Source organism: Euprymna scolopes, chromosome 29 (assembly GCF_053919585.1).
Source record: "Euprymna scolopes isolate OS-2025 chromosome 29, ASM5391958v1, whole genome shotgun sequence".
In the NCBI taxonomy this organism is placed as follows: Eukaryota; Metazoa; Mollusca; class Cephalopoda; order Sepiida; family Sepiolidae; genus Euprymna; species Euprymna scolopes.
In genome coordinates this window covers 21,419,432-21,433,779 of record NC_136510.1, presented here as the reverse complement: position 1 = coordinate 21,433,779, position 14,348 = coordinate 21,419,432, and the positions used below count along the sequence as shown (strand labels likewise).

Genomic DNA, 14,348 nt, shown 5'->3' with positions numbered 1-14,348 from the left:
TTATAGCAGATTAAATTCTACGACCTGCTCACTTTTAACATATGGAAACTAACAATTTTTTTTTTTTTTTTAGAAAAATTAAATTATGACAGCCAAAATTATCACTTAATTTTGTTAAACTTAGGTGACTATGTGTTTTTACAAGTTTTTTTTTTTTTTTTAGTGGGTGGGCACTGATTTTTGTAGAGTACGTATTTTTTTTTTTTTTTTACTATTATTTCAGCATGAAGTTAAGCTATCAACCTCGGGTACCATTTTGGTTTCATATGTCAATAAAACAGCTGTTATCGAAATAATTTTTTTACTTTACAGTTTCCACATGATAAAAGCATACTGGTTGGTAACAAAACTAATTTGATTGCATTTGCTAAAAATTATCTGCCGTTTTTTCTTTTTTAAGTTCTTGACTATTAAGCATTCTGGACTTTTATTGACTGTCAAAAAGAGCCATTCGATTTCTATACTTTGGTCAGAGATGACCTAGAACAAGCCAAACAGATGTGGGAGAAAGAAAACAAAAATTTTACTCATAAAGAAAGTTTTGAATTTACTTTTAAATTGCAACACAAACATCCTACAGATAGAGAAGTAAATAATTTAATTATTCTAATTTATTTAATACTATTCAAAAATATATTTGCCAAGTTATAAAAAGGGGGAGGGTATGATGTTTGGAGATGAGATCGCAGAAGTCTGTTTGCAAAGAAACTGATCTTAAAAATTACAGAGGCCAGCTAAACGCATTTACATAGTTTTCAACGAGATACAAGCGACGCCATTCGAATAAGAGTTACTAGCAAGACCCATGCAAATTCAACAACTGATTTACGCATTTCACTGTGGAATTTCATGGCCATTCCTAAAAATCTACAAAAACTAAAATCGAGACTTTCTGCTTCTGTAATACTTTTTCAAATCTCCGAGAGGTAAGGTTTTCATAGCTATCACTAACAATGAATTGGGTGCTGTAAATAGATATTTAATGAAATATGGAGAGAAGGGAAAGATAAAATTGGTGAGAAATTATGGTTCGTAAAATGTTTGTGTAGACTTGATATTCAGTAGTCACTGAAATTTCATATTTATTTCTCTCCCAGTCACAAAAAATGTGAGACTAGAGTTGAAAAGTGGGATTGATTGAGAAGTCACCCATCCCCCCATCCCCCAGGAAGGACACTGACCTGCAAAAAGTGCCTTGGCAGCCACATCGGCTTTCCTCAGTAGGGGCACTTCAGGTGATTAAGAATAAGCTAATCTCTTCTCAAAGAGAAGAGACAAAGCCTGGGAGGGTGGACCTCCTAAAACTGCACAGGGTTCAATCAACAGAGAACAGGTGATTATGGGAATGGTCTAATCTGTTGATTTTGCTACTAAGGTAAAAACTACAGCATGGTTTCCACATTGAAAACTGAGTAATTAAATTATATTTAGTGCAATATACAGAGGGGTTTTTTTTTAGCCATGGAGTAAATCCTCAATTAACGGTGACAACATAATGATAACAGTAGATATATCCAATTTCAGCAGAACAAGGCTTTGATTTATTTTATGAACTTTTATATTTCAAGCTTTGGAAATGTTTCAGATGAAGATTGATAATTGATATTTTAATAATTTGGATTATTGTCCTCATCTTGGATGAGGCTGCCAATAAATTTCCTGTACAAGGAGAGATATTGAAAATTGTGTTGCATATTTAGAAATACCAATTAATAATTATTTTGAAGCTCTAATTTAAGTCACTGATCATTTTTCTTTTTATAGTAAAGTAGTTAAAAGGTAAAAGATTCGAACCTATTTTACACATTTGAATTTTTTTTTTTTTTTTTTTTTTTTTTTTTTACATGCATGGAAAGAACACAATGCCAATAAAACTCATCATCCATCATGGCTCTGTGAACATTGAAGTTGGCAATTGGAGAGATTTAAGACGGGCAATATTAGAAAAGAAATCCTTTATAAAATTTTCCAAGAAGTAAAAGACTTTTCCCTACACCCATTGCCATCAACTGTATTTGGAATTATAGATTCACCCAGGTGTAAAGAGAAATTAATAATTATTAGTGAAACATTTCTTTTTTTAGTTTCATTTTAAAACTTGATAGATCTGGAAATTTTTTAAAAAATCTTTTACATGAAATCATTATTAATATTAAAAGAAAAGTGTCGTTATTTTCATTTGCGTAAACTGTAGCCACATCCACAGCAGGCAAAGCTATTAACAAGTTGATAGAAAAAAAAACAAAAAAACTCAGACACAGATGAAAGGGAATAATTGTGTAATTTACATAGGTCCAGCTAGTATTAAGAAATACATTTTTTGTGATTGGTTAGATATGGAGGTACTTGTTTAGTTTTCATTAATAAATGAAAATATTGAAAAAAAATAAATTACATTGTATGAACTGTTATGGAATCAAGTCCTCATAAAAAAATTTCACTTAATTTGATCAAGTACTTTTTTTTTACAAAGGAAAATCAAATTTTAGTGAGATCAATCGTATCCCTCCCATCTTGCCTATTTTGTGGATGAGGAGGGAGAAGGCGTCAAGGGAGATAACTCCATCAGTGCTTAAAGTTTGTCGAAATTTGATGAGATTATTTTGGAACATGGGCAGAAAAAATACTTAAATATTATAGGGTTTTTTTTTCACATATTTTACAGAGATTTTTTTTTAATCCCTTTTTCATTTTGTCCTTTGTTTATTCCCTTTTTCATTAAAAGCACTCCTCTCCTCGTCTACAATATAGGCAAGATGGCTGGAATGTGATCAACCTCATTAAAATTCGATTTTCCTGTTAAAAACCTACTTGATTAAATTAAATGAATTTTTTTTAATGAGAACTTAATTCCATAACAGCTGCGTACAATATAATTTTTTTTCAATATTTTCATTTTTTTAATGTCTTGATTATACTAAACAAGTACCAATATGGAAGACAAGACAAAAATCTGGGCTAAAAACAGACGTTGAGATAAAAACGGCACTTAATTATAGAATTGGAAAATCATATTTAGCGAACAGAACTAACGACAACCATAGTAAAAAGTTTGATTCCAAGAAAAAATAAAATTCTATATCAAATACAATTAGAGGAATTATAGAGGAGCTGTCTGATTGACAGGTGAAAAAAAGAGTTAAGATTTTATAATCTGTTAAAATGATATCAACATGGCCATCAACAAAGGATATCAATTTGAACACACCCAGCAGAAGTAGTATGCCCCCCCCCCCAAAAAAAAAAACGCATTAAACTTGTCAAAAGTATACTGGTCAACAAAAAAGATGACTAGTAGAGTTAGAAATTATATTAAGAAAAAATACAGACGTTAATAAAAAATAAAAATAAAATAAGAGGACTTGAAACAATTTGTTCAGACAGTAAAGTTTACGATGATGTGGTTAAGAAAGTTACGGAATATGCAATGATATTGGTATTCAAAAACCAATATTATGCAAGATGTTTTGAAAGAAAACAACGTTGTGCTTCCCAAAAATATTTTTGAGATAAAAAAAAAAGATCTCATGTCTGCCTTGTACAAATACAAAATTTATTCCAACAAAGCTTCATAGAGCTACCCCTTTCCCATCCCGTTGATCAGACTTAAGTTTAAAATATCATTTTCATCTCTAAATACATACGTTGCATGGGCACATCTAGAGAATTGATCAACAACACCCATTCAATCTGTACGTTTAGTTATTAAAATGTGTTTTTAAACTTAAGCATGACAGGCCTAGTGATGAACAGAGCCCTAAAAAGATCCTAGTCCTTAAAAGGAGAGAAATTTCTTCTAAAAATGAAAGGAGCGATGAAGGCACAATCTGTAGAATAGAATTGGGAACGAGAAAACAATTACAGATGAAAAAAAAACAAAAAAAAAAAAAAAACGTTTTTCTTTAGAAAAACAAAAAAACTCAAACTATTTTTGCATGTTCATGGAAACGAAGAGTCGTCCTGTTGTCTGTTGCATAGTTTTCAGAGATTTTGTTTAATGGTTTAATGGCTTGTCAAAATGTTTATTTTTTTTCCAACATTTCTGAAGAAGAAAGAAAAGAGAAAAAAAAAAAGATCTAAGAAAAAAACACATAGAATGAAAGAAAAAAGAAGAAAAAAAAAATGAAACACCACACACATTGAAAACTTATTCCTTAAAATGATTTATTTCAAAACTGAAATGTCCCAATTACACAGCTCACCACACATTGCTTAATGACAAGAGTTCTTACCGGGGTTCAAGGTTTTGAAGAGGGAGGGAGAAAAAACAAAGATGACGCCGAGCCCTCCACACACATGATGTTAGACTAGATCAGATGATTTCATTAGAGTTCAAAAATGTACATCATTTAATACAAAATGGCTAAAGTTTTTTTGTTTTTTGTTTTAATAAAATGAGAACAAATTGAAATGGTTTCAGTTACTTCATATAAAAAAAAAAGGTAACGATTGTTTTTATTGGGTCATTTTATACTGAAACTGTTCATGTGTATATGATTAGTTTTTATAGATTAATTTGTTGTTCCAGCATCCAATCTTCCCAAATGGTCACCCATTTAGTACTAGCCAGGTTCAATGTTGCTTAACTTCAGTAATCTAACAGAAACAGACATACGAATGTGATTATAGTTGTATTAGAAAATTATGAAAAAGGATTAACCTGATGTTGTCCAATTTATGGCATATCAACCCTTTGGGTTATTTTCAAAATAATACTGTGAACATTTCACATCGACTACTATTTCAGCTAAACAGACGTAGACAAGGGAAGTTATACCTTTTCTGTTTACATAAAACCTGGCTGGATTTGAATCGCTTGTTTATTTTCTTCCATATCTAAGGTAATCAATAACCTGTACTCCCCCCCCCCCCCAAAAAAAAAGTGTCTGAATAGGCTGAGGCTGGTTCATGCTTGTTTGATGGAAGAAGAAACACGACAAATTTCTCGAGAGATCAGTCCAAAGAGTTCCAGAACATTTCTTTTTTATGGATTGATGCAGAAAACACATTTTGGTCAGATTTAGGATCTCAAGTTTCAAAAAGGCATTAGATAAAGAAAATAACAAAGTGATTTATTATAAATGTGTGGAGAGCACAGCAGTAGAAAAGTCATGCCAAAATATTTTTACTGATATAGCAACAGCAGCAGCTGCTGTCCTGAAGATATTGTAAACAGATGGTAATATCAATAATAAAGAGACTGAAGATGCTTACCTTGAACTTAAGACATGGAAGAAAAAGAAAAAAACAAGGGCAGTGAAGTAACACTAGTTTCTTGCCCATCCTTTCAGTCCACAAAATTAGAAATTTCGCCACTTTTGCATAATTTGACTCAAATTCACATGAATTCCTGTCAAGCATGGATCGGCCGAGACCGGCAATCGTCGGTGTCAGGCGAGCGTTGTTCAAATGTTGAAACGCTAACTCAACTTTTTACTTGATTTATTTAATTTTTTTTCTGTTATGTTTTTAGTAATTTTTAAGGTGATATTGGGGGGGGGGGACTTTTTATTTTCTGATTAGTTACTTATTTACTATTTTTTTTTAAATTGAATTTTTGGGAGTTTGATTAACCAAAGAAAAAGCGCTATCTAAATGGAAGCAGACAACATTTGAATGGGAAGAAAGCGACTAAACCAAAAAATAAATAAATAAAAAATAAATTTTAAAAATAAATAAAAAAGCAAAAGCAAAAAAAAAAAAAAAAAAAAAAAAAAAAAAAGGTGACAAACAAATATATTTTCAAACTTGCCAAACAGAAAAATGACAGGCAAGAAAATAAATCTATACATGTTAGAAAAAGAAATGAAAACATCGATGCAGACAATCTCATATTGTCAGGAGAAGAAATTGCTGTCTCCCAAAAATGAGGTGCAACATTCACAAATGTTTACTTAAAAAAGATTGTGTGTAAGGATGGTTTCTCCTGGAGATGTACAAATGGACAGTGCCACAAAAATAACTTTAAAAAAAAAAAAAAAAAAAAAAAAAAAAATACGGTAACAAAAAAGAAAACAAAATAAAAAAAACTTGTACTTACACCTAACAACAATAATACGGTTAAAAAATCTTTTCTTGGAGAAAAAAAAACAAAACTTTCTGTTGATAAATATTTAGCAAAAAAATTAAATACTAAAATGAAATAAACATTTTCATTTTTCAAGGTAGTTTTTTTTTTTTTTGTTATGTTTGATTATTTGCATTTACATTTTTTCTGGTTTGTTTTGTTTTTTTCATTAGTCTGTGTCTGTTATGACGCTCAGCTGACGTCGATGATTGCTGGTCTCACCCGATCCATGCTTGACAGGAATTCACAAGAATTCGGGTCAAATTATGCAAGAGTACCAAAATTTTATTATTAATAATTAAAAAAAAAAAGAAAATAAATAACCAAAAAGTATAAATATCTGATGAGCGGTCCATATTATTTATATAGATGGCACAAAATATGAGAGTAGGGGTGGGAGGATGAAGAACTACAGATCCCTTTTCATCCATAAAGGACAGAAAGGGATTTCTTTCTAAAGATGTTTTGGAATTTTTGAGATGAGGATAATTAGGATTGGACCATTCTCATCTTGGTTGTTATTTTTCACAATGTTTCAGACGATATAACCTCTATCCTTTTGCATGTGCATTTGAAAATGTTCTAAGTAAAACTCAGTAATTTTTATACTGAACTCCAGAACGTATACAGAATTTTCAACAAAACCTTTTAAATTCATCGCAGTAGATGGATCTCATATTCTTAATTTATCATCATTAGTAGTAAACACTGAAACAGCTATCTTCAAATGCTTTTCATTTGATTTTAGAGATCGAAATTTCAATCCTTACTAAAAATAACACTTCAACCCAGCTATGGCTGAGGGAACGAGAACAATTTACTATCATGGATTAAATAAAATGTTCAGTGGTTGTCCAGAATTCCCCCAATATAAAAAACAAAAAGAAACATCTGTATGATGTATGTACCTGTGACGGAAAGAAAACCTCTATAAGGTCACCATTCGCCCATGTATGCAGTATTGTTGTCACATTTGGGCTGGTGCATCTGCTACTAGTCCCTCACTCCTGGACAGGGTTCAAAAAAAGAGTTGCCAACCTGATAGGTCCTGAACTGACATCTAAGCTTTAGTCTCTGTCCCATCAACAAAATGTTGCATCTGCCTGCCTGTTCTACAAGTATTTTTATGGTGAATGCTTGTACCTCACCGTGACAAGCAGCTAAATCCCACCCCTACAGAGATTCCTAGGTGTAAGAAAGCCTTCTACTCTGGTAGGTTCTTCCCCAGAACTGCTAGACTTTGGAACTCCCTTCTGGCATTCTGCTTTCCCAACTGTACAGACATGCAGAAGTTCAAGTGCAATTTGAACAGACATCTTGCTGCTAATCTCCCTTCATAATATCCTTGCAACTTATGTCCCCGAGAGTAGACTCATACTTCAAAGTAGCACTGTGCCTTGTTTAGGGTGAAAATTGAATTTAAAAAAAAAAACAAAAAAAAAACATTGTATTCCAAAAGTCACAAATTCATCAAGTTTTATTCTTATAAAAAAAAAAAAATATTTTAAAGAGAATTTGAGTTTTTCTAATGCTTTCCCAATGTTAAGAATGGCTTTCTACAATTTTGTACATTTGAATTATTTGGAATTATCTCCATTGTTTTCAAGAGGTCATTGTTCATTTAGCACAAAATGTGATTTTTTCTTTCATTTAAATAAAACTACTTGATCAATTTACAGGCTTTTAGATTTTCTTTCTCTTGCAAGTATGTACAGTTTTTTAACATTGGAGCAATTCTGTACCAGCACCAAAGATTCAATTCAAAATTCTATACAGATGCAGAATTTGACAAAAGTTGAAAACTGCAAATTTAAAGACTCTTCTGAAAACAAAAGTCTTTACACTAATCAAAAACATATCCAAAAACTAACCAAAAAAATTCTAAAGAAATGATTTAATTCGAGAAAAAAAGAAAAAAAAAAATCAAATAAAAGGAAGATTAAAATTGAAATAAAATCAAAGTAGAATTCTATGAATAATAAATAGGACTTTGAAAACGATGGTTAAGAAGTGAAACTCTGTACAACTGTCCGTGCGATGAAGTAGTTACTACCAAAAGTCTAATCAAAAGACGCAAATCTCAGAAACGGTAATAACTCAAAATCTCACCAACCAAATATTCTTTAGTCAGAACATTTTTTTGAATAGTGTGAGATAAACCTAGTTATGATAAAACAAACTATAGAAATGGATGGAGGAGGAAGAGAAGTAATAGTAGAGGTGGTGGCAGTGGTGGTTGTGTAAAGTGTTGTTTAAAACCTTCCTGCTTGTGGTGACTGTGCTCTGGTCGTTGTTGATGGCTGATTAATCATCACTCCTCCTCGGGGATAGTGATGAGGGTGGTGGCTGTAAGGTGCAGGCCGAATGCTCATTCCTGCCGGTACGCTGCCAGGCATCCTCGCTAGCATGGCACCTAATAGGAAAAAAATAAGTTAAAAGAAAAAGAAAAAAAAATGGGAGAGAAAAAGAGATAAGATATTAATATGAAGAATAGTATCAGATTTCACATCAAGAATGACCCAAAAGCTTTTGTATCATAAAGAATTGATTTTAAAACTAAGGTTCAACATTTTTTGTTTAAAAATTCAAGGTTCAACATTTTTTGTTTAAAAATTCAAGGTTCAACATTTTTTGTTTAAAAATTCAAGGTTCAACATTTTTTGTTTAAAAATTCAAGGTTCAACATTTTTTGTTTAAAAATTCAAGGTTCAACATTTTTTGTTTAAAAATTCAAGGTTCAACATTTTTTGTTAGGGGTAGGGTTCAATGACTCATCAATCCATTGTAGGTCATATAATGTATACCTTAAATTCTTATGTATATAATTTGTATTTGTCTACTTTTAGAAAAGTATGTAGCAATATTTAACATATGCAGCTTATCGGATTTTTTGAAGTCCAACCCAATTAGCATTTAACCAACAAATCAAATTTTGCTTCTGACTAAATATTTGTTGTACCATATTTTTAACATGCATAAGCATATACACTTTGGCCTTTTGATTTACTCTTGTTGTCAGCATAGAAAACTATGTAACCATACCATTAGTTGAAAAATTCATAGCGAGAGAGAAATCAATAGACAATCATTACAAAACAATATAAAAGGTTCTAGGTTTTTATTTTGTTACACTAATTCATCACCTCCTTTTTAAATGTATTGGTGAAGTTTACAAGATATTTACATGCGAAACTGAACCCTGCTAAGTATGGAAAACAATTGTGTACAATCTGTAAAAATCACTAATTTAAAAAAAATTTGAAGGCATAGATTTTAGAAATAAGAGGATAAATATAATGAAGAGAGCAAAAGTGATAGAAGCTGAGTGGCTTCCGGGCCTTGATAAGTGGTGATCACTGTAAAAAAAAAAAAAAAAAAAAAAAGAAAAAAGATTGTTTAGGTAATTTTTCTCTGGTTTTACAAGGGACACAATCTCATATGTATTCCTCACCCATCCACTTTTTCTACTTGTAATTTATGCAACAAAAAAATAAAAATTGAAATACAAAATTTTGGGTCATCTTTGGATGTAAAAAGACAAACTAAAACATCAAAATTGCATTAACACAAAAGCTGAGACATTTTAAAGAATGATGGAAAAAAGTAATTGTTGACAATATAAACCCTAAAAGTAATCCAGATGTTAAAAAAAAAAAAAAAAAAAATTCATTAAGCATTGAAAAAAATTCACAGAAAAAAATTATATAGGTCATTTAATTTGGGGATTAAAAGAATTATTTTCTTCTATGGAAACTAATTTGTGAAAGCTGCACACGAAGAAAAATATCACATTTGACATTTTCAGATGAAAATTAAATCTATCAAATTTCTAAACTATTTTGATGAAAAAAAAAAAAAAAAAACCTGATGTAAATATTCCACCTAGAATGATAGACTGGCCAATGATGAAAAATTATCAAATCAACTATGTGGTTCATATTCTGATTAGCCCCTCTCCCTCATTTACAAAATGCTAACAATTTAAAGCAAGCATAGAATATCATTCAGCCAGAAGTCATTTCCTGTTTTTCAAATTTGTTAAAAATTCTTAGAATTCTACAAATGATTCAAAAAAAGCAAGTTCTCCTTCAAATAAAAGATTTGAATATTTACTGACACTCAGAAATATATTTCAATAATACAGAAAAAGATTTTTTATATAAGCATTTTTTATGGATTTTTAAAAAATTAATATTGGAATATATGAACACTAATTTGCTTCAATAAGATTATTTTACTTCAAATCTAATTATATTAATTCTAAAGTATCAAAACTCAGACATTGGTTCCAATATAAAAATTACTTAAATAAAACTAGTTAAATGTTCAAACTAAACAACCCAAATAATGTCACTATAGAAAAGATTATTTTTGAGATTTCAAGTTAAAATCTGTTAATCAAAATCTGAAAACAACAAACACATTTAGACAAGAGAAACTTAAGTTTTGGTTTGTATTCTTAGCCAAAGTCTATTTAAAAATATAAACTTGATTATTATTTAAAAAAAATAAAATAAAATATTCGGGAGCGCCAAATGAAAACAGAATTGAAATTAGCATTTTATTTAGCTAATTGAGAAAACGAAAAATAAAAATACTGACCTGGTATCATCCCAGACCCCATCATACCCTGCATTTGCCGTGCATTCTGGGCAGCGAGTTTCTTGTATTTGGGCAGAGTTGCTCGTCGTTCTTCCTAAAAATAAAATATATCAGGACGATCCAGGTATTAATTAATTCACAAACTGAAAAAGGGCTAAGAAACAAATGTAAAAAACAAACAAACAAAAAAACACTTACCTATATGAAAAGTGAAATCATTTTTGAATGCAAGATAGATTGACAAGATATGCAACAATAAGAACAACTTTTCAAAAAATGTTCACTCACTCATTTAATGGACTTATTCCTCCGGTACCATCAAACTCGGCAAGCGTTGTCACTCACTTTGGGAACAAAAAGCAGAAATTCCACTAAAACCTGAAATCTGTATCAACAAGTTTTCATCTCGGATGACAACAAAAGAAATGGTATACCTACAAATGGGGGATTCTATTCTACCTAAAAATTACTTTCGGACAAGGGAACTTCACCATTTAACAAAAGAAATGCCAAATTAAGAAAAAAAAAAGTTTTATTTGAAAAGAAATTTGTTTTAGCATAAGGGGAAAAAAAAAATTTTTTTTAAACAATTATCTCTCACCCTTATCAAAAAAGAAGCAGAAAAGATCCTGATCCTGTCTTTATGTATATCAATTGTTAATTTTATAAAAGGAACATTTTGAACGCTCACTTAAAAATCTAACTCAGAATAGTTGGAAAGAAAATGGAAACTATATTAAAATTGAAAAGTTGTCATTGTTCATATTCGATTAGACAAGAATTATTTTTCAATTTCCAATTACACAGAATATACTTGATTAGATCATTATTTTCTTAAATCAAATACAAGCCTGCCATTCCACCCCATCAAATGGAAATGATCCCCCCCCCCGAAAAAAAACAAAAAACAAAACACCTAAGTTGGTGATTATTTACAATCACATCTCTAAAAGAAAGGCCAATTTTTTGTTCAAGTAGACCAAACGGAAGATTTTATTTTAGTTTATTACACAACATTATAAGTGCGGCCATGTTGTTTAAACCACAACAGCACAGAAAAGTAAGTAAAATTTAAGATTTCTTGGTGGCTCATCAATCCGTTGGGGGTTATATAATGCAAACCTTTCCTAAACCAATCATTGGAAAATAATTTGTAAGCTTCAACAAGGTATGCATTTCTGCTGTTACAAAAAAGACCACTTGAAGATTACCATCCAAGATTGAAAGTGGTGTTATAGAATTGACTGGATCATCAGTCCATGTCATCTACTTCATCACTGCGGATTTACCATAGTAATTGTTCTACTGAAAAATTTATATGTGTGTGCACAGGGCTCTACATTGCGAGTGACAAAGTCGCATTTTTAAGTGATTTTCCAAAGTGGCAACTAGAAATAATGAAAAACTTATCTTTTGATGATTGTATTTCTTTCACTGACAGTCTTCCAAAGCTCACTACTGAGTGAAAAATATCTTTTTAAACGTTTTTTTTTTTTAAATAAAACTAACAAAGTTAAATTATTTAAACAATAAAAGTTTAATAGAACAATATACTTTTTTTTTTTAACAAAGGCTGTTTAAAAAAATATCTGAAGAAATTAGAATGTTTATACTTTCAAGTATCAACATAAAATTTGTATATTAAGAATTACACTTATTAAAAAAAAAAAAAAAAACACAGAAAAATCTTTATGATGTACATAATCGCCATACTGTAGTATCCGTTCTGATGTTGTACTGCACCGTTTCTGTCCTCGGTCCTTTATGACTGAAACTTTATATTTTTGTTCCTAACCAGAGTGCCTCTTTATGGGGAGATGAATTTTCCCCATATTAAAAGCCAATCTTGTGTCTAACTCTGCCCTCGTAGGGTGGCAAGTAAATAGAAACAACCATGAGTTGATAGTAGCTCTATCCATTAAAGCCACAAGAACAGGCGCCATTGGCAATAATATGTAACGTTTTATACAAACATTGACCGCCACTCTCACAGTGCTCCATTTGTTTATTTATAAAAAGCTTTGCATTATGCTAAAGCAGTAGCAGGCAATATCAATTACCAAGAATACTCAGCCAAAGAAAGGGGGCAGGGGTCTTACACAGCTTTCAATATATAGAGGGTGTGCATATATTTGTAGACAATTTTGTAAATTCCATTTTAATGCATCAATGTCTTCAAATAGATCTTTCGAAATTTCTTTGTAAAAGCGTTAACCGATGAAATCCAAATAAGTATAACTGATCAGATTGTATTTTACACGGAAAAGTACAATACAGTTGCATCACCTGTTTAGGTAACACTCGATTGGCAGGTTCTTTTCAAGATTTTTAGAATTTGTTCTCAGACTCAAAAGTGAGTTTTTATTAAACAATGTTTTGTTTATTATTCGTCCAAATCAGCTGACAAGTTTGGGGGTAAATTATTCAAGATTTTATGTCGATATTCTAATACTAGAAGGCCCTGTGAAAATTCCACAGAAAGAGAAATATATTTACTCAAGAAACGTTTTGATGAAGCTGATATTTTTCTGGATAGCGCAAAAAACTAGTTTTTTGGACAGAAAAACGGAACATGCAGCAAGTTTAACATTTCTATGAAAATACTGTTGATTGTATTTTTTGAAATATAGAACTAACACAAATGAGATAAATTAATAATTACTCAGAAAGTAATATCATGCTACATAGTTCAATACAAATAAAATCACACTGTATAAAATTTTTTTTTAATTTACTCCTTCAGTCCAGCACATCTTGGCAAACAATGCTTTCTTTTTGCCCTGTTTCTTTCAAATGTTCCCTTTTTTGCATAAGGTTTTGCTGACTTTCTTCAATGAAGAACCACTGCACATTGAAATTACGAGTTCCTATCTCACACCAATACAACAATGATCACATATTACGATATTCGAAAATGAAGCTACGTCAAAAGGAAATCACTAATATTCTTGTCCAGGGTAGCCAGATTAGCCTTCTAAAGCTGTTTAATCTTCAAAACCTACATTTAGCCTTTTTTCAAAGGATAACAAACGGACTAAGGAAGGAATAAGCAGAATATATTATATAGATTATGAGGAGCACTTTGTGAACTTATTTCCAATTCGTCGTACAATTAAATTTCAAATGTAGTTGTGCTGTCGTAATTAGACAAACAGAATAGCAATATCCGCAATGTCATGTAATAAGAGATTTAAATCAAAATAAAATCTAATTAAAAGGCGCCATTATTCTAAGAATTTATGGTTTCAAGAATCCTAACACCATAATAATAAAGACGAGTTTTAGTTAATCCCTTTCTAAGGTGTTTTTATAAACAATCAATTCAATAATTTTCATATATTAAATGTAATGCCTAAAATATTGCATAGAATGGAATTTTCTCTCCAATTTTTGACAGGATTGATAATCTTGAAATTTTAAAGAATTCAGACATTTTTTTTTATGAATCACAAATATTGTAAGAATTTGCGTTTTAACTAACTTTGTACACGGCATGACAAGTGTTCCTGTTGATTGTCTATACGTGCAATATTTGGTCACGTTATTCGATCAACCCGAGATTCTTATGTGACACCATAAAGCAATCGATTTTCATTTAGATTCTTTGGCATACCGTTTTCGTTTTTCTGCTAAAAATCTTCATGAAATAAAAATAAACAATTTTTATTTTGCAGACTGA

At 30.7% G+C, this 14,348-nt stretch overlaps 1 protein-coding gene across 2 annotated transcripts in view; it reads right to left on the bottom strand.

Moving 5' to 3' along the window:
• Positions 1–6,326: 6,326 nt before the first annotated feature.
• Positions 6,327–14,348, bottom strand: part of LOC145252537 (BUB3-interacting and GLEBS motif-containing protein ZNF207-like) — a 58,979-nt gene continuing 50,957 nt past the window's right edge. The window contains exons 8-9 of one of the 2 annotated variants that reach the window (XM_080112085.1): positions 10,670–10,763; positions 6,327–8,480 (exon numbers count right to left, since the gene is read on the bottom strand). In XM_080112085.1, coding sequence (XP_079968211.1) covers positions 8,320–8,480; positions 10,670–10,763 — 255 coding nt within the window. In that variant the 3' untranslated portion in view covers positions 6,327–8,319. Of the gene's footprint in view, positions 8,481–10,669; positions 10,764–14,348 lie in introns of those variants that run through there. The other variant, XM_080112086.1, reaches the window with a different exon arrangement.